Raw genomic sequence first — 20,751 nt, 5'->3', positions numbered from 1 at the left:
CCAATCAATTTGGGCCAACTCATCTCTCATACCTTTGTAATTTCCCTTATTCCACTGAAATATCGATACACCAGTTATCAGCTTCTCCTTCTCAAACTTGAAACTAAACTCTATCATATTGTGATCACTTGTTCCCAGTGGTTCCTTTACCTTTAGTTCCCTAATCACCTCGGGTTCACTACACAGCACCCAATCCAAAACAGCCGATCCCCTGGTGGGCTCCTCAATAAGTTGCTCCAGAAAAACATCCCTTAGACATTCCACAAACTCACTCTCCTGAGTACTACCGCCTTGCTGCATTTCCCAGTCCACCTTCATGTTAAAATCCCCCATAATTATCTTCACATTGTCACTCTGACATGCTTTTTCTATCTCAATCTGCAACTTATGGTCCACTTCCTGACTGCTGTTCGGGGGCCTATATATGACTGCTATTATTGTTCTTTTACCCTTGCTATTTCTCAGCTCCACCCATAAGGATTCCACCTCCTCTGACCCAATGTCCTTCCTTTCTATTGATTTTATATCGCTACTAACCATCATGGCCACACCTCCCCCTCTGCCTACCCTCCTATCCTTCCTATATACTGTATACCCCTTGACATTCAGTTCCCAATCACATCCATCATGCACAGTTAGATATTATATTCAATACAGGGTGAAATGAATTATCATAAATAATCATTTTAAATTCATAATTTCAACATTTTCTGTACTCTGATCATATTTACTTTTATTTTTTTTGTGCTGCCTACTTATTAAATGCCTGCCTCCAACACCACCCCTGGCAGCACATTCCAGGCACCCTCCACTCTCTGTGTAAAAAGCCTTGCCCCACGCATCTCCTTTGAATTTTGCCCCTCTCGCCTTAAATGCATGCCTGCTAGTATTAGACATTTCGATCCTGGAAAAAAGATGCCAGATGTGTATTCTATCTATGCCTTTCATAATTTCATAAACCTCTATAAGGTCTCCCCTCAGCATCCGCTCCAGAGAAAACAACCCAAATTCATCCAACCTCTCCTTATAGCACATGTCCTCTAATCCAGGCAGCATCCTGGTAAACCTCTTCTGCACCCTCTCTAAAGCCTCCACATCCTTCCGATAATGGGATGACCAGAACTGAATGCAATACTCTGGGTGCGGCCTAACTCGGATTCGGAAAATTTATATATTCGGGCTCAGCCATATCAACCACAATTGACAGGCCTGGGCTGTAGTATAATATTATACCTAATCAGACCCTTGCTAAAGAGGTACAAGCTCATATGGTGAGACACTGGGTGCATACTCTGCAGCCTGAGCAGAAAAGAATATTGTACAAGAATTCTGCTGTACATTACAGAGAAGAGGACACTGATATGCCAGAAAATAAAAAAGAGGTTTATAAGTGCATACATTGGGATACAAGAAGGAGGCCTGTACAAACCTTGTTGGGCTTTGCCTGGAGCTTTGACATCATCATCATTTCATAGAATCATAGAACAGTACAGCACAATACAGGCCCTTCGGCCCACAATGTTGTGCTGACCTTTAAACCTCGCCTAAGATTATCTAACCCCTTCCTCCCACATATCCCTCTATTTTAAATTCCTCCATATGCTTATCTGGCAATCTCTTGAATTTGACCAATGTACCTGCCTCCACCACTGCCCCAGGCAGCACATTCCATGCCCCAATCACTCTCTGGGTAAAAAACCTCTATCTGATATCTCCCTTGAACTTCCCACCCATTACTTTAAACCCATGCCCTCTTGTATTGAGCATTGGTGACCTGGGAAAGAGGCGCTGGCTGTCCACTCTATCTATTCCTCTTAATATTTTGTACACCTCTATCATGTCTCCTCTCATCCTCCTTCTCTAGAGTAAAGCCCTAGCTCCCTTAGTCTCTCCTCATATTGCATACTCTCTAAACCAGGCAGCATCCTGGTAAATCTCTGCACCCTTTCCAATGCTTCCACATCCTTCCTATAATGAGTAGTGGTACTTCCAGCATGCAAGTAGTGGACAAATCAATCAGTACACTTGAGAAACCGACTATAACGCAATGTCTGATGGCCAATGTGTCAGTTTGCAACCATCAAAATACAGAGTGCTGCAATGGAAATTCAGACTTAATTCACAGAATCCCTGACTGTTTTCATCCAAAGACAGCTTGCTGGATATAAGTGTCCAAAGGGGCTTGTTGGTGTTGCACCAGACCAGCAAGTTGTTTTCCAACAGATTATGAGAAGTTCTGGGGCACCAGCAGTTTCGTGGGAGAATAAACTTATTGTCCTGTCTCAGGTTGACAGAATTCATCATCCCATTCTCACCACTCTGCTGGTGCTTTTGCTGTTGCTGGTCAAATAACCAGCCTTAACTGCTGTCCTTTTACTAAGCTGGCACAGTGGTGAGTCTCTTCCACTTAAAGTCTGCAGCTATCTGCCAACCATGCTGTAACTACTGCAGTAGCACTGCAGGGGATGATTTAAGCAAAGGCACAGAGAAGATAGGAACTTGTGGATTACAATGGGTGATTAGTTCAACATTGTTCACAATATGGCATGCTTCATTCTAGATATTTAGTTTGAAAGTTTAGTGCCAGTACTGCACATATCACTTTACCTTCCTAAGGCACAGTGTTCAAAGGCAGCTTTATTTTGTGCTGGATTTTATTTATGTAGTTGTGAACTAGATAACGGTTAGCAATAAAGAGAAGGTATGAGATTGTTTATTAATGGGGCACTTGGTTGAGGTAGCAGTATCACACTCGAGTTAGCTATTCTCTGACAGCTCAAGTAGATAAGAAGTGTCTAGGTCACAGCACCCTTGCCTCTTCTACCTCCTCTTCCTTTTAGAAGCTTGTCCTGCTCTCTATGACTTCTGTTCATTCTCCCACACGTGCTTGATTACAAGAGGAATGTCTACTAATGCACCATGTCTGTGGTGCATTTGATTTGCCCAGAAGCTTTGAATCAGTAAAAAAAAATCAGCATCCACTACACCACTTTGAAATTATAGAAAACCCCAAAAGCTTTTCGAAGTGTAGCAACAGCCAGAAGAAATAAATCCATAATTAGTGTGTTAATAGTTGGTCCTAGTGGTTCTGAGAGCAACCTTCAAGCTGCTTAACACATGCACAACCGTATTAGGTTGAGAGAGACCATGGACTAAAGCACAGAACTCCATAACAGCAATATCCAGCCTACTATGGCAGAATTATAGGCACATGCCATGGAATTCTCTTTAGTTTCTCAAGGACACTCATAGAGCCCATAAGTTAAGAAGCCCAATTTTGCTCTCAAATACTATTTGCCACCTTTAACTATTAGCAGTCCCTCATGTTTTCTAAAGCGGAACAGCCACCAACTTTAAAAGTATAGACAATGGCAGGCACGGTGGTGTAGGGGTTAGCATGACACTAGTACAGCACCAGTGACCAGGGTTCAATTCCGGCCGCTGACTGTAAGGAGTTTGTACGTTCTGCGTGGGTTTCCTCCGGGTGCTCTGGTTTCCTCCCACATTCCAAAGATGTACGGGTTAGGAAGTTGTGGGCGTGCTATGTTGGTGCTGGAAGTTGTGGGCTGCCCCCAGAACACTCTACGCAAAAGTTGCATTTCACTGTGTGTTTCGATGTACATGTGACTAATAAAGAAATCTTATCTCATCTTAAAGTTGATTGTCAAAAAGTTTAAGATTAATTTTTTCACAATAACTACTTTAAAGAAATGACTGCTTTCGCGCTGGGAGTTACATACCTGGTAAGGAACAATGCTCTCATGTGCTGTGCCCCATCGCTTAGCTCCTTTACCACCACTGAGATAATTTGCAGCCACATGGGTGAGGCAAGCAACCTGGTTAAAACAAGGATTGCCAAAATTAAAGGATATTTAAAAAATTCTAAACACATCATTTAAATTTATTTTCCAATCATTAATTAAATTGTCACTTTCAATATGAAAATAATTGTAATAATGTTATTGTAGGGTAAATTATCTCATTTTGTTTGCAATTGAATAGTAAGAGTGCTTAAATAATCAGAGAATATTGAAGAGGTTATAATTATTTTTAAACATATGATGGTTAAATTTCAAATTCTTTGCCACGGACCAATGTTCAAGCCATATTCATAAATACTCCCAAGAAAAAAAAACAGGTGCGTTGAAATTTCAATGATCCAGCATCTGATTGTTCAGAAACCCTGAGTGTCTGGCTCCTGGCATATTTTGACCCGACATGTCGACAATTCCTTTCCTCCCACAGATGCTGCTCGACTGCTGAGTTCCTCCAGCAGACTGTTTGTTGCCCTCAGTAATCAGTAGTTAGTGCTCTCAGCAGTTATTTAACACACTAAACCTTAAAATGTTCCTGTGTCTGAGACTAGGTTGGACAGTTTAAAGAGGCTCTGTATGGGTATGGCTATAAGTTAATCCACCCAATCCCTCCGGTCACTTTCTCTCCCAATCCTTTTACTTTAAATTTTTGAAGATGATCAGGAGACTTAGGAAAAGGAAACATGTCACTTCACATCCAAATTTTAACTATGATGCACTTGGAGAGGAAACTATTATTAATAGTAATTTTAAACTCAATTTCACTTAAAAATACAGAAAGACAACTTTATAGCCAATTACTTTGAACTCTACTGTGAAGATAAATGCTGCACCATTCTGAAACCAACCAAACATTAGCTTCAAAGGACTTCTGGCAGAAAACTGAGCCCAGGAGCGACTATTTTTTGGCACAGCCACTGCCCTGAAATGGTATACATGATGTATGTTCACATTCGCAGTGTGAATTAGGCTAGACAGCATATTGGCAACGGTGCCTGCACATGCCTACAGCAGACATCCACAAGGAGGTTGGGTTACAGGCAGGAGACTGACACTTCAACCAAACGCTCACACGATCACAAAATGAACATGCTTTCAGCAGCACTAGGGACACACCCAGGAGCATTATTGAAAGAAATTATGAACTATTTATAGGTTGGTTCTCTTGGCTGTTCGTGGTTTCTATAGTTGGAGCTACAAAGGCCTATAGGGGTTAAAGCATATAGGACAAGAGTCTACCCCTGCACCCTATGTTTACAATAAGCTGATAATGTGATTACTGCCCGTTGTGCAGAAGTCATAAGAACAAAACAAAAATCCTTATTCTGCAATGAAATGGACTTTTTTGTGGTTGAGAGGTTATAAAAATGTTACGTAACAACTGACACTCGAATCTTTCTTCTCTCTATCCTTGCTACAAACTGAGCCCAGCCGTGTGCTCAAAACCATTCGAACAGTCAATTCCCAATGAGAAACAATTCTCCATGAACGACTAGTTCACTTCCCTTACTACAACTCCTGCTTCATTTTAGCTCTTGTTTCAGTGGTCTATCTGCCTACTTCCTTTGGGATGTGACTAGTTCCCCTCTCCCAGCTTTTTCCCCCTTCTCCTGACTGCAGCCTGTCCTGCCTTATGGAGAGAGATTTAGCTTATATTCACTAGAATTTAGAAACCAACAAAATTCAAATCAAACTGTACAGGTTAGATGCAAGAAGTACATCTCCAATGGCAGGGAGTCCATGACCAGGGTCATAATCTATTGATAAGAGATAAGACATTTAAGACTGAGAAATTTCTTTTCCTGGAGATTGGTGAACCTGTGGAGTTCTCTTTTTAGATATTTTTATCAGTCACATGTACATTGAAACACACAGTGAAATGCATCTTTTGTGTAGAGTGTGCTGGGGGCAGCCCACAAGTGTCACCACGCTTCCAACGCCAACATAGCATGCCCACAACTTCCTAACCTGTACATCTTTGGAATGTTGGAGGAAACTGGAGCACCCGGAGGAAACCCACGCAGACACGGGGAGAACGTACAAACTCCTTACAGACAGCGGCCGGAATTGAACCCGGGTCACTGGTGCTGTAATAGCGTTATGCTAACCGTGCCTGCCATCACAGAATGCAGCTGAAGCCAAATTATTAAATGTATTCAATAAGGAGTTCAGTATTTTTCTTAAGGATAGTGGGATCAAGGGATATCAGAATGAGAATCAGGTTTATTATCACTGATATATATGTCATGAAATTTGTTGTTTTGCCATAACAGTACAGTGCAAAACATAAAAATTGATAAGAAATAATATAAAAACAAATAAATAGTGCAGAAGAGGAATAATGAGGTAGTGTTCATGGGTTCACGGACCATTCAGAAATCTAACGGCAGAGGGGAAGAAGCAGTTTCTGAGTCATTGAGTGTGGGTCTTCAGGCTCCTGTACCTCCTCCCCCATGGTCGTAACAAGAAGAGGGCATGTCCCAGATGGTGAGGATCCTTAGTGATGGATGCTACCTTCTTGAGAAAGCTGGAACAGGGCACTGAATTGGATGATCAGCCATGATCATACTGAATGGCTGAACATGTTCAAACAGTCTAGTGGTCTACTTCTGCTCTGATGTTTCTATGACTGCAGCCTATGTGCCTACAACATCCCACTTTTAAGGCAAAACTCCATTGCCACAAGCAATAAAAGCTGCAGAATTCCCTTTGATTGTTGCAGGCCTGAGTAAACAATACTTCATCTCTCTCCCCCTTTTCTGTCTGGTACCTCTGTCAGCTGATTAATACAATTTTATTAAGTACAATGGGACCAAATTTTAAGTGAATAAATAAAAGCTCCGAAAATGCCCAGCTTCTGCTTTCTGTGTTGAACCAAACCAAACCCATGCCTTGTTTAAACAAACAACTCCTGCATATCAGTATTTCTAAAAGCTTCTTGGAACATAATTCAGATAAATGGAGCATCTGTTTTACCACAGTAATGTGAAGGCTGGCTCTTTGCATACACAAATACCCTCGGTGGTTGGGCATGCTGACTCCCTGCTATTCTGTTTTCCACAGCACACAGCCTGCACTTAAAGCGCACTTCACTGTGTGTTTCAATGTACATGTGATTGATAGATAAATATCTTATCTTTCTCTCAAGCATGACAGGAAGGAAAAGCACAAATTTTCAGACAATTCCCGAAATATGTCCCTGGTTACAAACACCTGACTTATGGACACTTCTACATACAAACAAACTCCCATAATATGATTAAATTCAAAAGCCTGATGTACATACATACATACATACATTCATTCGCAAGAACAGCAGAACCAGTTTCCTCTCTCTCTCCACTTTTAGTAACTGTTCTTTCTTATCAGTCTTATGTGTTTTTGATGCCATTCATTAAAATACTATGGAGGTATGGTTACCGAAATCAAGTGATTGTGTATTTTCTGACTTATGGACATCTGCAAAAATGGAACCTGTTTGTTACCCGGGGAATGCCTGTACATAGTACTATATCAGCCTTCCAGCCCCATTCACATAGATACAGTTAGCAAGTAATGCCACAGGCAGCAGTTAAGGAGGAGGGCTGGCGTGCTGGTGTAGCATTAGTTCTGTTGCCTCACCATAGGCAACGGTAGTATAGCAGTTAGCGTAATGCTATTACAGCGCCAACGACGTGGGTTCAATTCCAGCCGCTGTCTGTAAGGCATTTGTACGCTCTCCCCGTGTCTGCGTGGGTTTCCTCCGGGTGCTCCGGTTTCCTCCCACATTCCAAAGACGTGCGGGTTAGGAAGTTGTGGGCATGCTATGTTGGTGCCGGAAGTGTGGCAACACTTGCGGGCTGCCCCCAGAACACTCTATGCAAAAGATGTATTTCACTGTGCATTTCGATGTACACGTGACTGATAAAGAAATCTTATCACAGCTCCAGGAACCCGAGTTCAATCCTAACCTGGGTGCTGTCTGTGTGGAATTTGCAAGTTCCCCCATGCAAGTTTCTGCCAGACACCCCAATTTCCTTCCACATCCCAAAGATGTGCCAGTAGGTTAACTGGCTGCTGTAAAATGCCTCGTAGTATAGGTAAGTGGTAAAAGAATAAAAGGGAAGTTGATGGGTGCATGAAAGAAACTAGCTTGTAGAGAAATAAGAGGGGGAATGGGATGTTCTTTTGGGAGCTGACATGGACCAGTGGGCTGTATGGCCTTCTTCTGAAGAAAGAGGGAATTTGACTGTGAGGGAACTAGAATAATTTCCTAGTTCTGGAATCAATCAAAAATAATTTTTCTTTCAAGTCTTCATAAAAATAGAGGCACAGTTATTGGTAATACAATGAGCTTAAAAGGCAATAAACCTTTTTCAAAAAAAAAATCACGCGTTAGTAACATCACATTGACGAAAATAGATCTGACAGAAGCAGTATGTTCTGTCGAGGTTAAGTATCTGATTCTTAGTTGAAATTCCTCTGAAAGAGATAATCTCTTTTTCACAGTTTTCTATAAATTACTGATCAAAAATAACTCATGCATTCATGTGAAATATTTCTGAATTCAAAAGAAGGCAAATTAGTTAGCGTCTGGTGGCTTTATTTAAACATACTTTGATTAGGATTGAAAATACATTCAGAGCCTGAGGATACAATATGGAAATGTCAAATGAGCTTAGCTGGATGGAGTGACCTGTAATATATGATTTTATCAACATGTAATTGTGCATTTACACCACTGTTTACACATTGGTGTGAACTGGTCCCATGTCTTCTCTAATAAATATCTGTAATTAAATCAAGGCTGTGAGAGAGGGATCCTAACACCTGTTATTTCAGTGTGAATGCTGCAATTTGGTTTGAATTTCCTGTGTGATGTATGCATGCATAAATTTAGTGCAACTCACACCAGCCATAGTCAGAAAGACATGCAATGTTCGTGCAAGCTGGAAGAACACAGTATGGACAGAGTGTTTTGATGTTCATCTTGCAATACCGATCTCATGCAAGTGCAGCTAAATTGACCCTTGGTGGACTACTTAAGCCATGTGTTCTACACTTCGATCAGACATTTAGCAGGAGGAGGAAACCCCAAATGCATTTTTTTTAAAAGGATCAGATTACTTGCAGGTGTGTTGGTGATTGAAAGGAGAGCTGATTGTGTTGATTTGCAGCCTCTATTTCCCCAGGGAAACCTGCACAGGAATCCGAAATAAACTGCAGCCACAGAGTAGACCAAGAACTACCTGGCTAGGGGTGTTAAGTTCACTGCCGTTGTGAATTTCTACAGTTCCAATAAAGTAACAACTCAGTTTACAACTCAGCACTGCATTAGGGAGTGACAGAGACTTTGTGCTCGAGAAGAGCCAGATTTATTTCCTCCAACAGGTACACAAAATGCAAAGGGTTTACCAAGACTACAAGCTCATTGATGGGATACATGGCCAATGAATTACACCACATAGCCTCAAGGGAAGCACACTAAAATCCAGGAAGCACAAGGAAGGCACAGTAGCGTAGCAGTTAGCGTAACGCTATTACAGCGCCAGCGATCGGGGTTCAATTCTGTAAGGAGTTTGTACGTTCTCCCCGTTACTGCGTGGGTTTCCTCCGGGTACTCCAGTTTCCTCCCACATTCCAAAGACATGCGGGTTAGTAGGTTAACATAGGAGTAATTGGGCGGCGCGGGCTTGTTCGGCCAGAAGGGCCTGCCACTATGCTGCATAAATAAAGATTTAAAGTTTTTAAAGAATATCAATTCCTCAATGTCCAACTGATTTGCCACCATGAAGAAAAATTGATGATGTTTAATGTCTGATATTCAAAGGCCCGTCATTGTTCATTCATCATGCACCAATCTGCAGTCCCCACATCAGACAAAGTGTGGCTACTTGGGACTCAGGTTATACTCTGATCAGTTGACTTCTTCTATCTGCCTGATGCAAGGTCTCAACCCGAACATCAACAATTCCTTTCCCTCCGCAGATGCTGCTTGACCCACTGAGCTCCCCCCAGCAGTTTTTTGATGACTTCTACCATTCTGAAGCAAGCTCACAAGAGCATAATCTTCTTAGAAGGATTATGCTGCTACGCACAAGATTTTAGAACGAATCACTGAATCATGCTAAAAAAATTCTTTCTGCTACCTGAATAACTCTGGAGGTGTCTTGACGTGGAGTGTTTCACATGAAGTTGGAAAAGAAGAAGGAGGAAGTGTAAAAGATAACTGGAAATGTAAGGGTTAATGATGTGCAGCTATTCTTCTACAGTAGAAGTAGAATATTCTTCTGTATTCTACTTGCCCTATTTCTCCTGCAGCGAAGCCTGGGGAATGTAAAGGGAGTGCAAGAGAGAAGTTTGAGGAGTGTAGAGGGAATATGGGGGAGAGAAGCCTGGGAGTATAGAGGGAGAACAGGAAGAGAGGTCCATGGAGTACAGAGGGTTTAAGGGAGAGGGCACCCCAGGGAGTGTAGAGGGAGTGCAAGCAAGAGAAGCTTGGGGTATTGGTATTGGTTCATTATTGTCACTTGTACCGAGGTACAGTGAAAAGGTTGTCTTACAAACCAATCATACAGGTCAATTCATTACACAGTGCAGTTACATTGAGTTAGTACAGAGTGCATTGATGTAGTACAGGTAAAAACAATAACAGTACAGAGTAAAGTGCCACAGCTACAGAGAAAGTGCAGTGAGAGATCTGAGGAGTGTAAAGGGTGCAAGAGATAGAGCAGTCCAAGGAATGTGAAAGGAGCGTGGGAGAGGTTCAGGGAGTGTGGAGGGAATGTGATAGAGGTGCCTAGGGAGTGGAGGGAGAGAGGTCTGAGGAGGACTGATGGAGGGAAAGGGAGCCCTGGGGAATGTAGGGGGAGTGGCTGAGCTAGATACTCCAGTCCTCCAGGATGGATACACCACCCACTTGCTGGGACATCATATGCTCGGAGCCAGCAGGAAACCACAGTCTGCCGACATCAGGCAGCACCAGAGGGCACGTGGAACGCTGAGATTTTCTGAGAGGAATCTGGAGGTTCTGGGCTCCGCTACCAGCTTTGTGTGCCACAGCTACGTGGACCAGGAGTGGGTGGGAGCAGTGGGAGGACGACTGGGGAGTAACCATTGAAGAGGACCAGCTATAAGCAGTCGGTGGGAGGTGGGGACCTCACACTTGGGACAGCGAGCAGCTGGCCACCAGAGGAAGGAGAGCCACTGGGGCGCAGTGAGTGCACGGGAATGAAAAGGGGAAGACTGAGGAAATAAACTAACCAGGAAGGAGGTGAGTGAAGGGGGCGGGGGAGCTGAGATGGAAGGGGACCTAGGGATTGGGAAGATTAAGAGAGGAAGTTCAGAGAGGGTGAGGCAGCTCAGAGATGGTAGGGAGTCAGAGAGAACGATTCAGGGTTAGTTGAGATGAGGGAGGAGTGCCAAGGAATAGAGCAAGCAAGATTACGTGCAACAAAGAATCTACTGGAGGAACTCAGCGGGTTGAGCAGCATCTGTGGGAGGAAAGAAACTGTCAACGTTTCGACCCAAACCGTCGGCAATTCCTTCCCTCCCACAGATGCTGCTCGACCCGCTCAGCTCATGCAGCACATTGTTGCTCCAGATTTCAGCATCTGCAGCCTCTTGTGTCTCCAGCAAGATTACATGTCTGTGTTCATGAAGAGTGGGTGGTCAGAGTATGTCTGTGTAGACTTAGCCTGTGTGCGTGTGGTAAATCGGTGCGGCAGAGACTGGTCTCCAATCATCTTGAGCCTCCTTGTCATTGTTCTTTGCTATTGTATGTTAAAAGAAATCATGCACAGGCACCATAATCCTGAGGGACTGCCTACAAAGGTCCCATACAGTGAATCTGGCCTTGGGACCAAAAAAGCCAGCTTCAGAACACATTGACTCACATAAGTGAAGGAAGTCTGGGTTGGCTGGCGGGCAAGAGGAAGATCACTGCCAGAGCACAGTAATGGGATTGCAAATCTGTCATCCCAAAAAGAACAACAGATATGTGCCTTTGCTGAAGTCACTTGTCATCCATTCTGATACATTGCCTCAGCAATTCAAATAACCTTTTGTCAGATATATTCATGGCACACCCCTTTGAACAATAGCACTCAGAGATGTTATGGCCAATATCACAGTTTTCACTGCATCTCTGCCATTGCTTGAAATAGGAAGCAGTGACAGTCAAATACCACATGAAGGTCGAACGTTCAAGTATTAGAAACATAGAAACATAGAAAAACTACAGCACAATTCAGGCCCTTCGGCCCACAAAGCTGTGCCGAACATGTCCCTACCCTAGAAATTACTAGGCTTACCCATAGCCCTCTATTTCTCTCAGCTCCATGTACCTATCCAACAGTCTCTTGAAAGACCCTATCGTATCCGCCTCCACCACCGTTTCCGGCAGCCCATTCCACGCACTCACCACTCTCTGAGTAAAAAAACTTACCCCTGACATCTCCTCTATACCTATTCCCCAGCACCTTAAACTTATTCCTCTTGTGGCCACCATTTCAGCCCTGGGGAAAAGCCTCTGACTATCTACCCGATCAATACCTCTCATCATCTTATATACCTCTGTCAGGTCCCCCTCATCCTCCGTCACTCCAGGGAGAAAAGAAGTTGGCCAAAGTGTCCAAATTTGTCAAAGATGTCATCCAAGCTCTGCACAAACCCATGTACAAGACTGACCTTGGAGTTCTCCTGTACTCTGTGGCATTTTAGAATATGGCCAATACATTGTGCGTCTCCATACCTAACAATCTTCTTCTATAGGCTATCCACTGACGTCCTCTGCTGGAGAAATCCTGAATAACCTCACCTTGTGGAGAGAGAGCATCTGGGCTCCCCTTTCCCCTGCCCATGACATGTCACATGGAGTTCTCACATCTCAAATAGCCTCTGTTGTACATGAAAGGTCAGTATCTATGTCAGTGACTGCAACTGTCACATGGAACTTCTGTCACTCTCCTGCTGCTCAGGCAAGCTATCTACATGAAGAAATGCACAAGAGCAAGGTTATGTGGGGGGGTGAGGGTACAAAGGAGCTGCATGCTCAGTCTATCCACAGCAGTTGAATCAAGAGAGATTGTGGGCTGAGGGGGAAGTGGCATTTGAGGAGGTGGATCAGATATGAGGATTCCATTATCTACAATGTTCTCTGTTCCTCAAAGCACCTCCTTTGAAATGTTGCAGACATGGACTTAATTAGCATCAGCTGGTACAAGGCACTCATGAAATTGCACCCCTTGGGTATGCACGAAGGAAACAGACAGCAAAATTAATGCTGGGTTGTTGATGAAATCACATTAGTGAGGTTGCAGTACAGTGTACCGTCTATACCGGGCCAAACAAAGTGTGGATTAACTGTGCATTACAATTCAGAACTATCCAATTGAACTGTTGATTTTCTTTTCTCTTCCGTGAACTCAGTGCCTACCTTCAATGCTCCAATGTTCTGGGCTTATGAGATTTCCTCCTCCAGGAATTTAACCCAACCTGCTTGGTAAATTAGCCAGGTATTCCGAACTCCACCAAAAGTGAATGGAAATTTAGGTTGACAGGCAACGCACAATAGCTTCCCACCTAATGGACTAGAGTAATATCTCCCTTTTATTCTGCTTTGCTCCAGTCCACTGACTCTGTATTCATGCAGTATTGTGCAGCAACACTGGAGCCAATTATCCTGACCTTGTCCTTAGAGAAACAAGAACACAAGAAAATAGGAGCAGCAGCAGGTCACCTCCTGGCATTCAAAATCAAATCATTTGAACTTCTACCCTCTTGATTCATAGTTCAATAAAAAAAAAGTAAATGCAGAGTCCATTATGTTTGGCTGGTACCCCTTGTTTCTGAACTTTCCATTGAGCATTAACTCTGGAGCTTCAACTGCAATAGGCAGAGGACTATGAGACATAAGAGACTGCAGGTGCAGGAATCTGGAGCACAAATAATCTGATGGAGGAACTCAGTGGGTCGAGCAGCATCTGTGGGGGGGGGGGGGGGGGGGGAGGGAGGAACTGTCGACGTTTCAGGTCGAAACCCGGCATCAGGACTGAGAGTGGAGAGTAGAGACGGCCAGTATAAAGATGAGAGGGAGAGTGGTGAGACAGGTGCCAGAGGTGATTGGTGGACTGATGAGGGGTGAAGGATGATGAGCTGGAGAGTGATAAATGGGAACACAACAGCTACCAGTACTGGAATCTGGTAAGTAAGGAAGGTGATAATGGGAACCATTAGGGGAGAGGTGAAGGGCAGGTGGAGCCAGATGGAGGAGGGGGGATCCAGTGTGTAAAGTGTGTGGGCAGTAGGTGGATGGAACCAGGAGGGGGACGAAAATGGGTGATGGGGGCAGGGTGGATGGAGGGGGAATATGGGGAAGGGCGTAACAATGGGAGGACAGGAGATGGATTGGAAGGAGGGAGAGAGATGGGGAGGGCTGGACGCAGGAGGGAAGGGTTACCTGAAATTGGAAAATTCAATGTTCATACCATTGGGTTTTAGACTACCCAGGTGGAATACGAGGTGTTGTTCCTCCAGTTTGCATTGGGCCTCACCCTGGTAGTGGAGAAGGCTGAGGACAGGGAGAGGTCGCTGTGGGGATGGCAAGGGGAGTTGAAATGGCATGCAACTGAGAGCTCAAGATGGCCTTTATGGACAGAGTGCATGTGCTCTGTGAACTGGTCGCACCGATGCGGAGGAAGCCGTATCAAGATCACTGAATGCAGTGGACGAGGTTGGAGGAGGTGCACACGAATCTCTGCCTCACCTGGAAGGGCTGTCCAGGTCCCTGGATGGTGTTGAGGGAGGAGGTGTAAGAACAAGTGTTGCATCTTCTGTGGTTGCGGGGGAAAGTGCCAGGGGTGAGAGAGAGGTGGGTGGGGAGGGATGAGCAGACCAGGGAGTGTGTTCCCTGCAGAAGGGGGAAAGGGGTGAGGAGGAGAAGACATGGCTCGTGGTGGGATCTCGCTGCAGCTGGCAGAACTGACGAAGGATGATATGCTGGATGTGAAGGCTAGTAAGGTGAAAGGTGAGGACTACTTGAACTCTGTCTCTATTCTGTTTGGAGGGAAGTGGGGTGAAACTACGTCCAAGAAACAGAGCAAATGCAAGAGAGGGGTTCCATCAACCATAGTAGAAGGGAAGCTATCCACTTACATTTACCATAATCACCGACTCCCACAGCTACCTAGACTACACCTCTTCCCACCCTGTGTTTTGGAAGAATGCTATCCCGTTCTCCCAGTTTTTCCTTTCCAGCACACTTGAAATGTCCTCGTTCTTCAGAAAACATGGCTTCCCTTCTACTGTGAATTTTCCAACTTCAGGTAATCCATCCATCCTCTGTTCCTCCTCCCACCCACCCCTCTCTCTCCATCCCATCCACCTCCAGTCCTCACATGTTGTCCACCTTCCCATACATCCAACCCTCCCCCATCACCATTTTCATGCCCCTCCCCTTCCTGGTTCCATCCACCACTATCCATACACTTTACCCACCCGATATTCCGCTCCTCCATCTGGTCCCAGCTGCCCTGCATCTCTCCCCTAATAGTTCCCACTTGCCAAATTCCAGTACTGGTAGCCGTTGTGTTCCCACTTATCACCCTCCAGCAGCTGTCTCCACCTTCACCCATCCGGCTTCATCTTCCTCTTTTTTTGTCTGCCTCCACCTATCATCCATCTTCCTGTTTCCAACTCCAACCCTCTCCCCCTCCCCTACCTGGATCCATCTGTTCATCATTCTTCACCCCCCCTCAGACCGCCAACCACCTCTGGCCCCTGTCTCGCCACTCCCCCTCTCCTCTCTATACCGGCCGTCTCCCCTCTCCAATCTCAGTCCTGATGCAGGGTTTCGACCCAAACCATCGACAATTCCTTTCCCACCACAGATGTTGCTCGACCCACTGTATTTCTCCAGCAAATTGCAAGTATAGGACTAGATTCTCTTCAGTGGTGCAAAACTTTTTTTAACCGACTCATCCGAACCATCAATCAAAATCACTGATGTGGAGTTTTGAACAGCATAAAAACACATGATTATAAATGAATGCGCAGCCAAAGACTGAAGCAAGTTCATGGCTTCCAGACACAGCTTTAGAAAGCTTTTAGGATCAAGTCATTGGCCAGTTGCTGTGAGTTGGTAAGTTCAAACTGAATAGTTAATTCAGCTGCACCTGGGTCGACAAGTAACTTCAGTTTTTCTGTATTACTACAAAGACCTGATGAAATAGACACGGAAGGGTTTCCACAATTTAGAAGAGGATCCCAGAAACATGGCTGTGCTCGCAAAATATCTGACATTCTGCACAGAAACACATGTCCATGCTGACCACCGAGTACCTCTCTGTAATAATCCCATCTATCGGCAGTTGGTCTGTAGCCTTCTGTGCATTGGCAATTCAAATGCTCATCTAGATACGACTTGAGTGTTGAGAGAGTACTTGCCTCCACCATCTCCTCAGGCAGAGCATTCCAGATTCTAACTGTCCTCTGGGCTAAAAAGTTCTTCCGTGGAGCTCCTCTCAACCTCTGTCCCTCAACCTTTGACCTCCGGCTTTATGTGAGGTAAACAAGATGACAAAGCCGTTCAGCATCCTCCAGAGAGGATCACAGGCCTTTCATTTAACCTCAACAAAGCTTTTATCTCCAATAGTAGCTTCCTAAACCTTTTCAAGACTACATCCCTGCTGAGCCATCTCACTTCAGTGTGATGAAGTACATCACTGCACTCAGCATTAATTTCTTCTAAACATGTTTTAAATTACCAGCAGTTGAACCCACAGATTTTTCAAAGTTTACCATGGACACATCAACATTCATTGTGTGTTTTGCAACCAAAATCCTTCCCACAAACAGGGTTCCAAGGTAGAAAATAAAATGATACCAAATGGTCTTGATCATCCAGATATTGATTGGGACGTATGATTATTTAATTATGTTTTCCCCATCATTGGCAGTGCTCAATTGTTGAAATGACAACAAAATGCTCCAATCCCAAACCTAAAAGTTTAATTTTATCCAGCTGTTTACCTGTGAAGTGATGCCAATTCTTTTAATTTGTTATAAACTTATTTGTCACACCATGAAAAAATACTACCATCTGAGCTGTGTCTCAACAGTCTGGCAGGGAGAAGTACATATACTTCTTTGCTCCATCTTTAATATGACATAATAGCACAACTGTTAGTGCTGCTACCTCACAGCTAGAGACACATCTTCAATCCAGACTTCAGGGGCTGTCCATGTGGAGTTTGCATGCTCTCTCTCTGGCTTTGCTCCCTCCTCCTCACCCTGCCAACAAGCTCACTACATGTGTCACCCCTTCCTGCATTGCCAATGACTTCACAGTCCCTTGGGTGCCTTTTAAATTACTCAAGCCTCCTTTGCCTCTTGCATGCAAATCTTTAATTGATCAGAAAAATGACTGCATGTTTGAACAGTCTTAAGCATTTTGTTGTCATTTCAACAATCGAGCACTGCCAATGATGGGGAAACATGATGAAATCCCAATCAATATCTGGATGATCAAGACCATTTGGTATCATTTTATTTTCTACCTGGAAACCCTGTTTGTGGGAAGGATCTTGGTTGCAAAACACACAATGATTACATCAGAGAAAGAGGCCACTTCACCCACTGGATCCTTGCCAGCTCCCAGCAGAGCAACCCCATCAATCCCATGCCCCCGACTTATTCCCTTGTAGCCCTGCATCTTATTACCTCTCACATGCCCATCAACTCTCCTTTGACACTTTAGCTACTAACCCATACCGAGGAGCACCTGCAGCTACCTAGCAGTACTTGCTTGGGAAATGGGAGGAGACTCCTGCACCAGCAGCAGACACATACAGGAACTCTGACTCACATATGCTGATTTGACTTCATCAATGACTGTGCTACAAGAAGATTAAGAATGGCTATTGCCAAAGTTGTGGCTTTGACATGACGAAAACATTTTCCCATGCATCTTCCAAGGCCATCCCCCATACACCAAGTATCATAGACCATCCATGAGAATTGACTGAGGTCAATTCTCAGAAAATAGCTTTTATGTCCATCTTTAAACGTTGATATTATACCTAAGTGTACAGAAAAGGTAAGCAGACTCTTACAATATAATGTTTTTGAAAAATTAAGCAGGGAACTAGAATGAAAGGGGACTCCTGTGATGAAGAATGAGTATTATAATGTTCCAGGTCTTCAGCACCATTCTTTTCAAGTCCATGAAGAATGGTGCTTCAACAATTGTGAATATCAACACTTCACTTACAGCAACAAAACAGAAAAGGTATAGAAGACATTTTGTCAAACTGCATGACATATCTAACACTTAAGGATTTGGCACAATAATGTTGAGTTAACACAATATTGAGTTAAAGCCACAATAATGCTTTCACATATGCACCTTAGTGCAGACATATTCAAGAATCGAATGTTGGAATTAAATTAGTGAACATGGTTTCTTCAGAGCTGCTCCTGCTCTGCTGAAAGATGCAGGAGCTCTGCGAAGAATTTTCTGCTGTATCAACAGACTGAATTACCTCATAGCTACACTGGGCACATAGCTCTGAATCATTAACTGTAGCAGCAATCAGGCACAAGTTTTGTGCAGAATGACATGGATAATATATAGCTGTATACAAGGCAGCATGCTAATTGCTGAGTATTTACTCTGTTGAAGCTATATCCCAACGTTAAACAGGAGCACAAGGAGGTCTGGGTTTCAAATAACAAATTAACATTACCTAATATTAGTCTTATACACTGTTTGTTGAAAGAATTCCAAACCAGATATCTTGGTACGCTTCAGCCTTATAAAGGATTTTCAAAGCAACTCTTAAAATGCAAAGATTACTGCGATTATGGTTTATCACCTTAACGTTTGTGCTATTACTGCATGCAAATAATATAAAAAACAAGAGCAGGACTAGACCAATCTGCTCCTCGTCTGCTGCAGAATTCAACAAGATCATGATTGGCAAAATCTTGGTCTGAACACCACTTCCAGCTCCCTCCTCTTGTGAGTCTGTAAATTTAAATATCTATTGGTCTCCTCCTTGAACACATTCAATGACTCAGCCTCTACAGTGCTCAGTGTTCCAGTGATTCGCAGTACTCTGAGAGAAGAAATTCCTCCTCATATCCAACTGAAAAGAGGGGGTGTACATGCACCTGTCTACATCAATAGTGCTGAGGTCGAGAGGGTTGAGAGCTTCAAGTTCCTGGGAGTGAACATCACCAATAGCCTGTCCTGGTCAAATCACGTAGATGCCACGGCCAAGAAAGCTCACCAGCGCCTCTACTTCCTCAGGGAGGCTAAAGAAATTCGGTTTGTCCCCTTTGACACTCACTGACTTTTACCAATGCCCCATAGAAAACATCTTATCTGGATGCATCCCGGCTTGGTACAGCAACTGCTCTGCCCGGGACCGCAAGAAACCGCAGAGAGTTGTGGACACAGCCCAGCACATTCACGGACACCAGCCTCCCCTCCTTGGACTCTGTCTTTTACCTCTCGTTGTCTGGGTGAAGCAACCAGCATAATCAAAGACCCCACCCACCCGGGACATCCTCTCTTCTCTCCTCTTCCATCGGGTAGAAGATACAGGAGCCTGAGGGCACGTACCACCAGACTTAAGGACAGCTTCTACCCCACTGTGATAAGACTATTGAAAGTTCCCTTATACAATGAGATGGACTCTGACCTCACGATCTACCTTGTTGTGACCTTGCACCTCATTGCACTGCCACTTTCTCTGTAGCTGTGACACTTACTCTGTACTGTTATTGTTTTTACCTGTACTACTCAGTGCACTCTGTACCTAACTCAATGTAACTGCACTGTGTAATGAATTGACCTGTACGATCGGTTTGCCAGACAAGTTTTTCACTGTACCTCGGTACAAGGGACAATAATAAACCAATACCAATCCCTCATTCCTGAAACTATGACCCTAGTCTTAGAAATCCCCACTAGGAAAAATTTCCTCCCAGCATCAACCTTGTCAAACCCCCTCAGAGTCTTATGTTTTTAATGAGATCACCTCTCATTCTTCCATACACCAACTGAGTATAGGCCCAATTTGCGAGACCTTTTTTCATACATTAACTCCATCATGCTAGGAATCAACCTAATGGAACCACCATTGTGCTGGCTCCAATGCAAGCACACCCTTTCTTAAATATGAACCACAAAAAACTCTCCACAATATTTCACATAAGACCTCACTAGTGCCCTGTAATATTTATTTAATATTCCATAACTGTAAATAAACACCAACATTCAACTAGCCTTCTTAATTAACTGCTGCACTGGCATGCTAATCTTTTGCGCTTCATGTACTAAGACCCCCAGATCCCTTTATACCATTACATTTTGCAGATTCAATAAGTTTAAATAATGATTTGTTTTTTCACTTTTTCTTCTAACCTCACATTATTCTCCATCCAGCAACTTTTAGCCCAGTCAACAGATCTCTATCCCTTTTCAGGATCTTTGTGTTATCCTCATAATTTCCCATACCATCCATCTTCGTACCATCAGCAAATTTGATCACAGTACACACTCAATCCCTTCAATGAAATCATCAATATAAATTGTAAATAGCATTGACATCTGTGGCACGCCACTAGTTGCTGAATGCCAAACTGAAAATGACCCATTATCTCAGCCCTATGTTCTGTTAGCCAGTAACTCACCAACCATGCTTGTATATTAACCCCAACTGAGAGTCCTCTTATTTTGTGCAGTAACCTTTAAAATGCCACATTATTTAGAAATCCAAATATATTATATCTACTTGTTCCCCTTTATCCACCCTGTATGTTAGAACCTCAGTGAATCCTTGCAAATTTGTCAAATATGATTTCCCTTTCATAAACCAATATTGGCTCTACTTGATGTCTCATGATTTTCTAAATGTCCTGCTCATATCTCCCTAATAATTAATTCCAGCAT

At 43.7% G+C, this 20,751-nt stretch overlaps 1 protein-coding gene across 1 annotated transcript in view; it reads right to left on the bottom strand.

Moving 5' to 3' along the window:
- Positions 1-20,751, bottom strand: part of sugct (succinyl-CoA:glutarate-CoA transferase) — a 384,844-nt gene that overhangs the window by 278,683 nt on the left and 85,410 nt on the right. Inside the window, 1 exon segment of the mRNA XM_052022714.1 lies at positions 3,741-3,836. Coding sequence (XP_051878674.1) covers positions 3,741-3,836 — 96 coding nt within the window.

Source organism: Pristis pectinata, chromosome 9, assembly GCF_009764475.1.
Source record: "Pristis pectinata isolate sPriPec2 chromosome 9, sPriPec2.1.pri, whole genome shotgun sequence".
In the NCBI taxonomy this organism is placed as follows: Eukaryota; Metazoa; Chordata; class Chondrichthyes; order Rhinopristiformes; family Pristidae; genus Pristis; species Pristis pectinata.
This window is presented reverse-complemented; position numbering and strand designations above follow the sequence as displayed.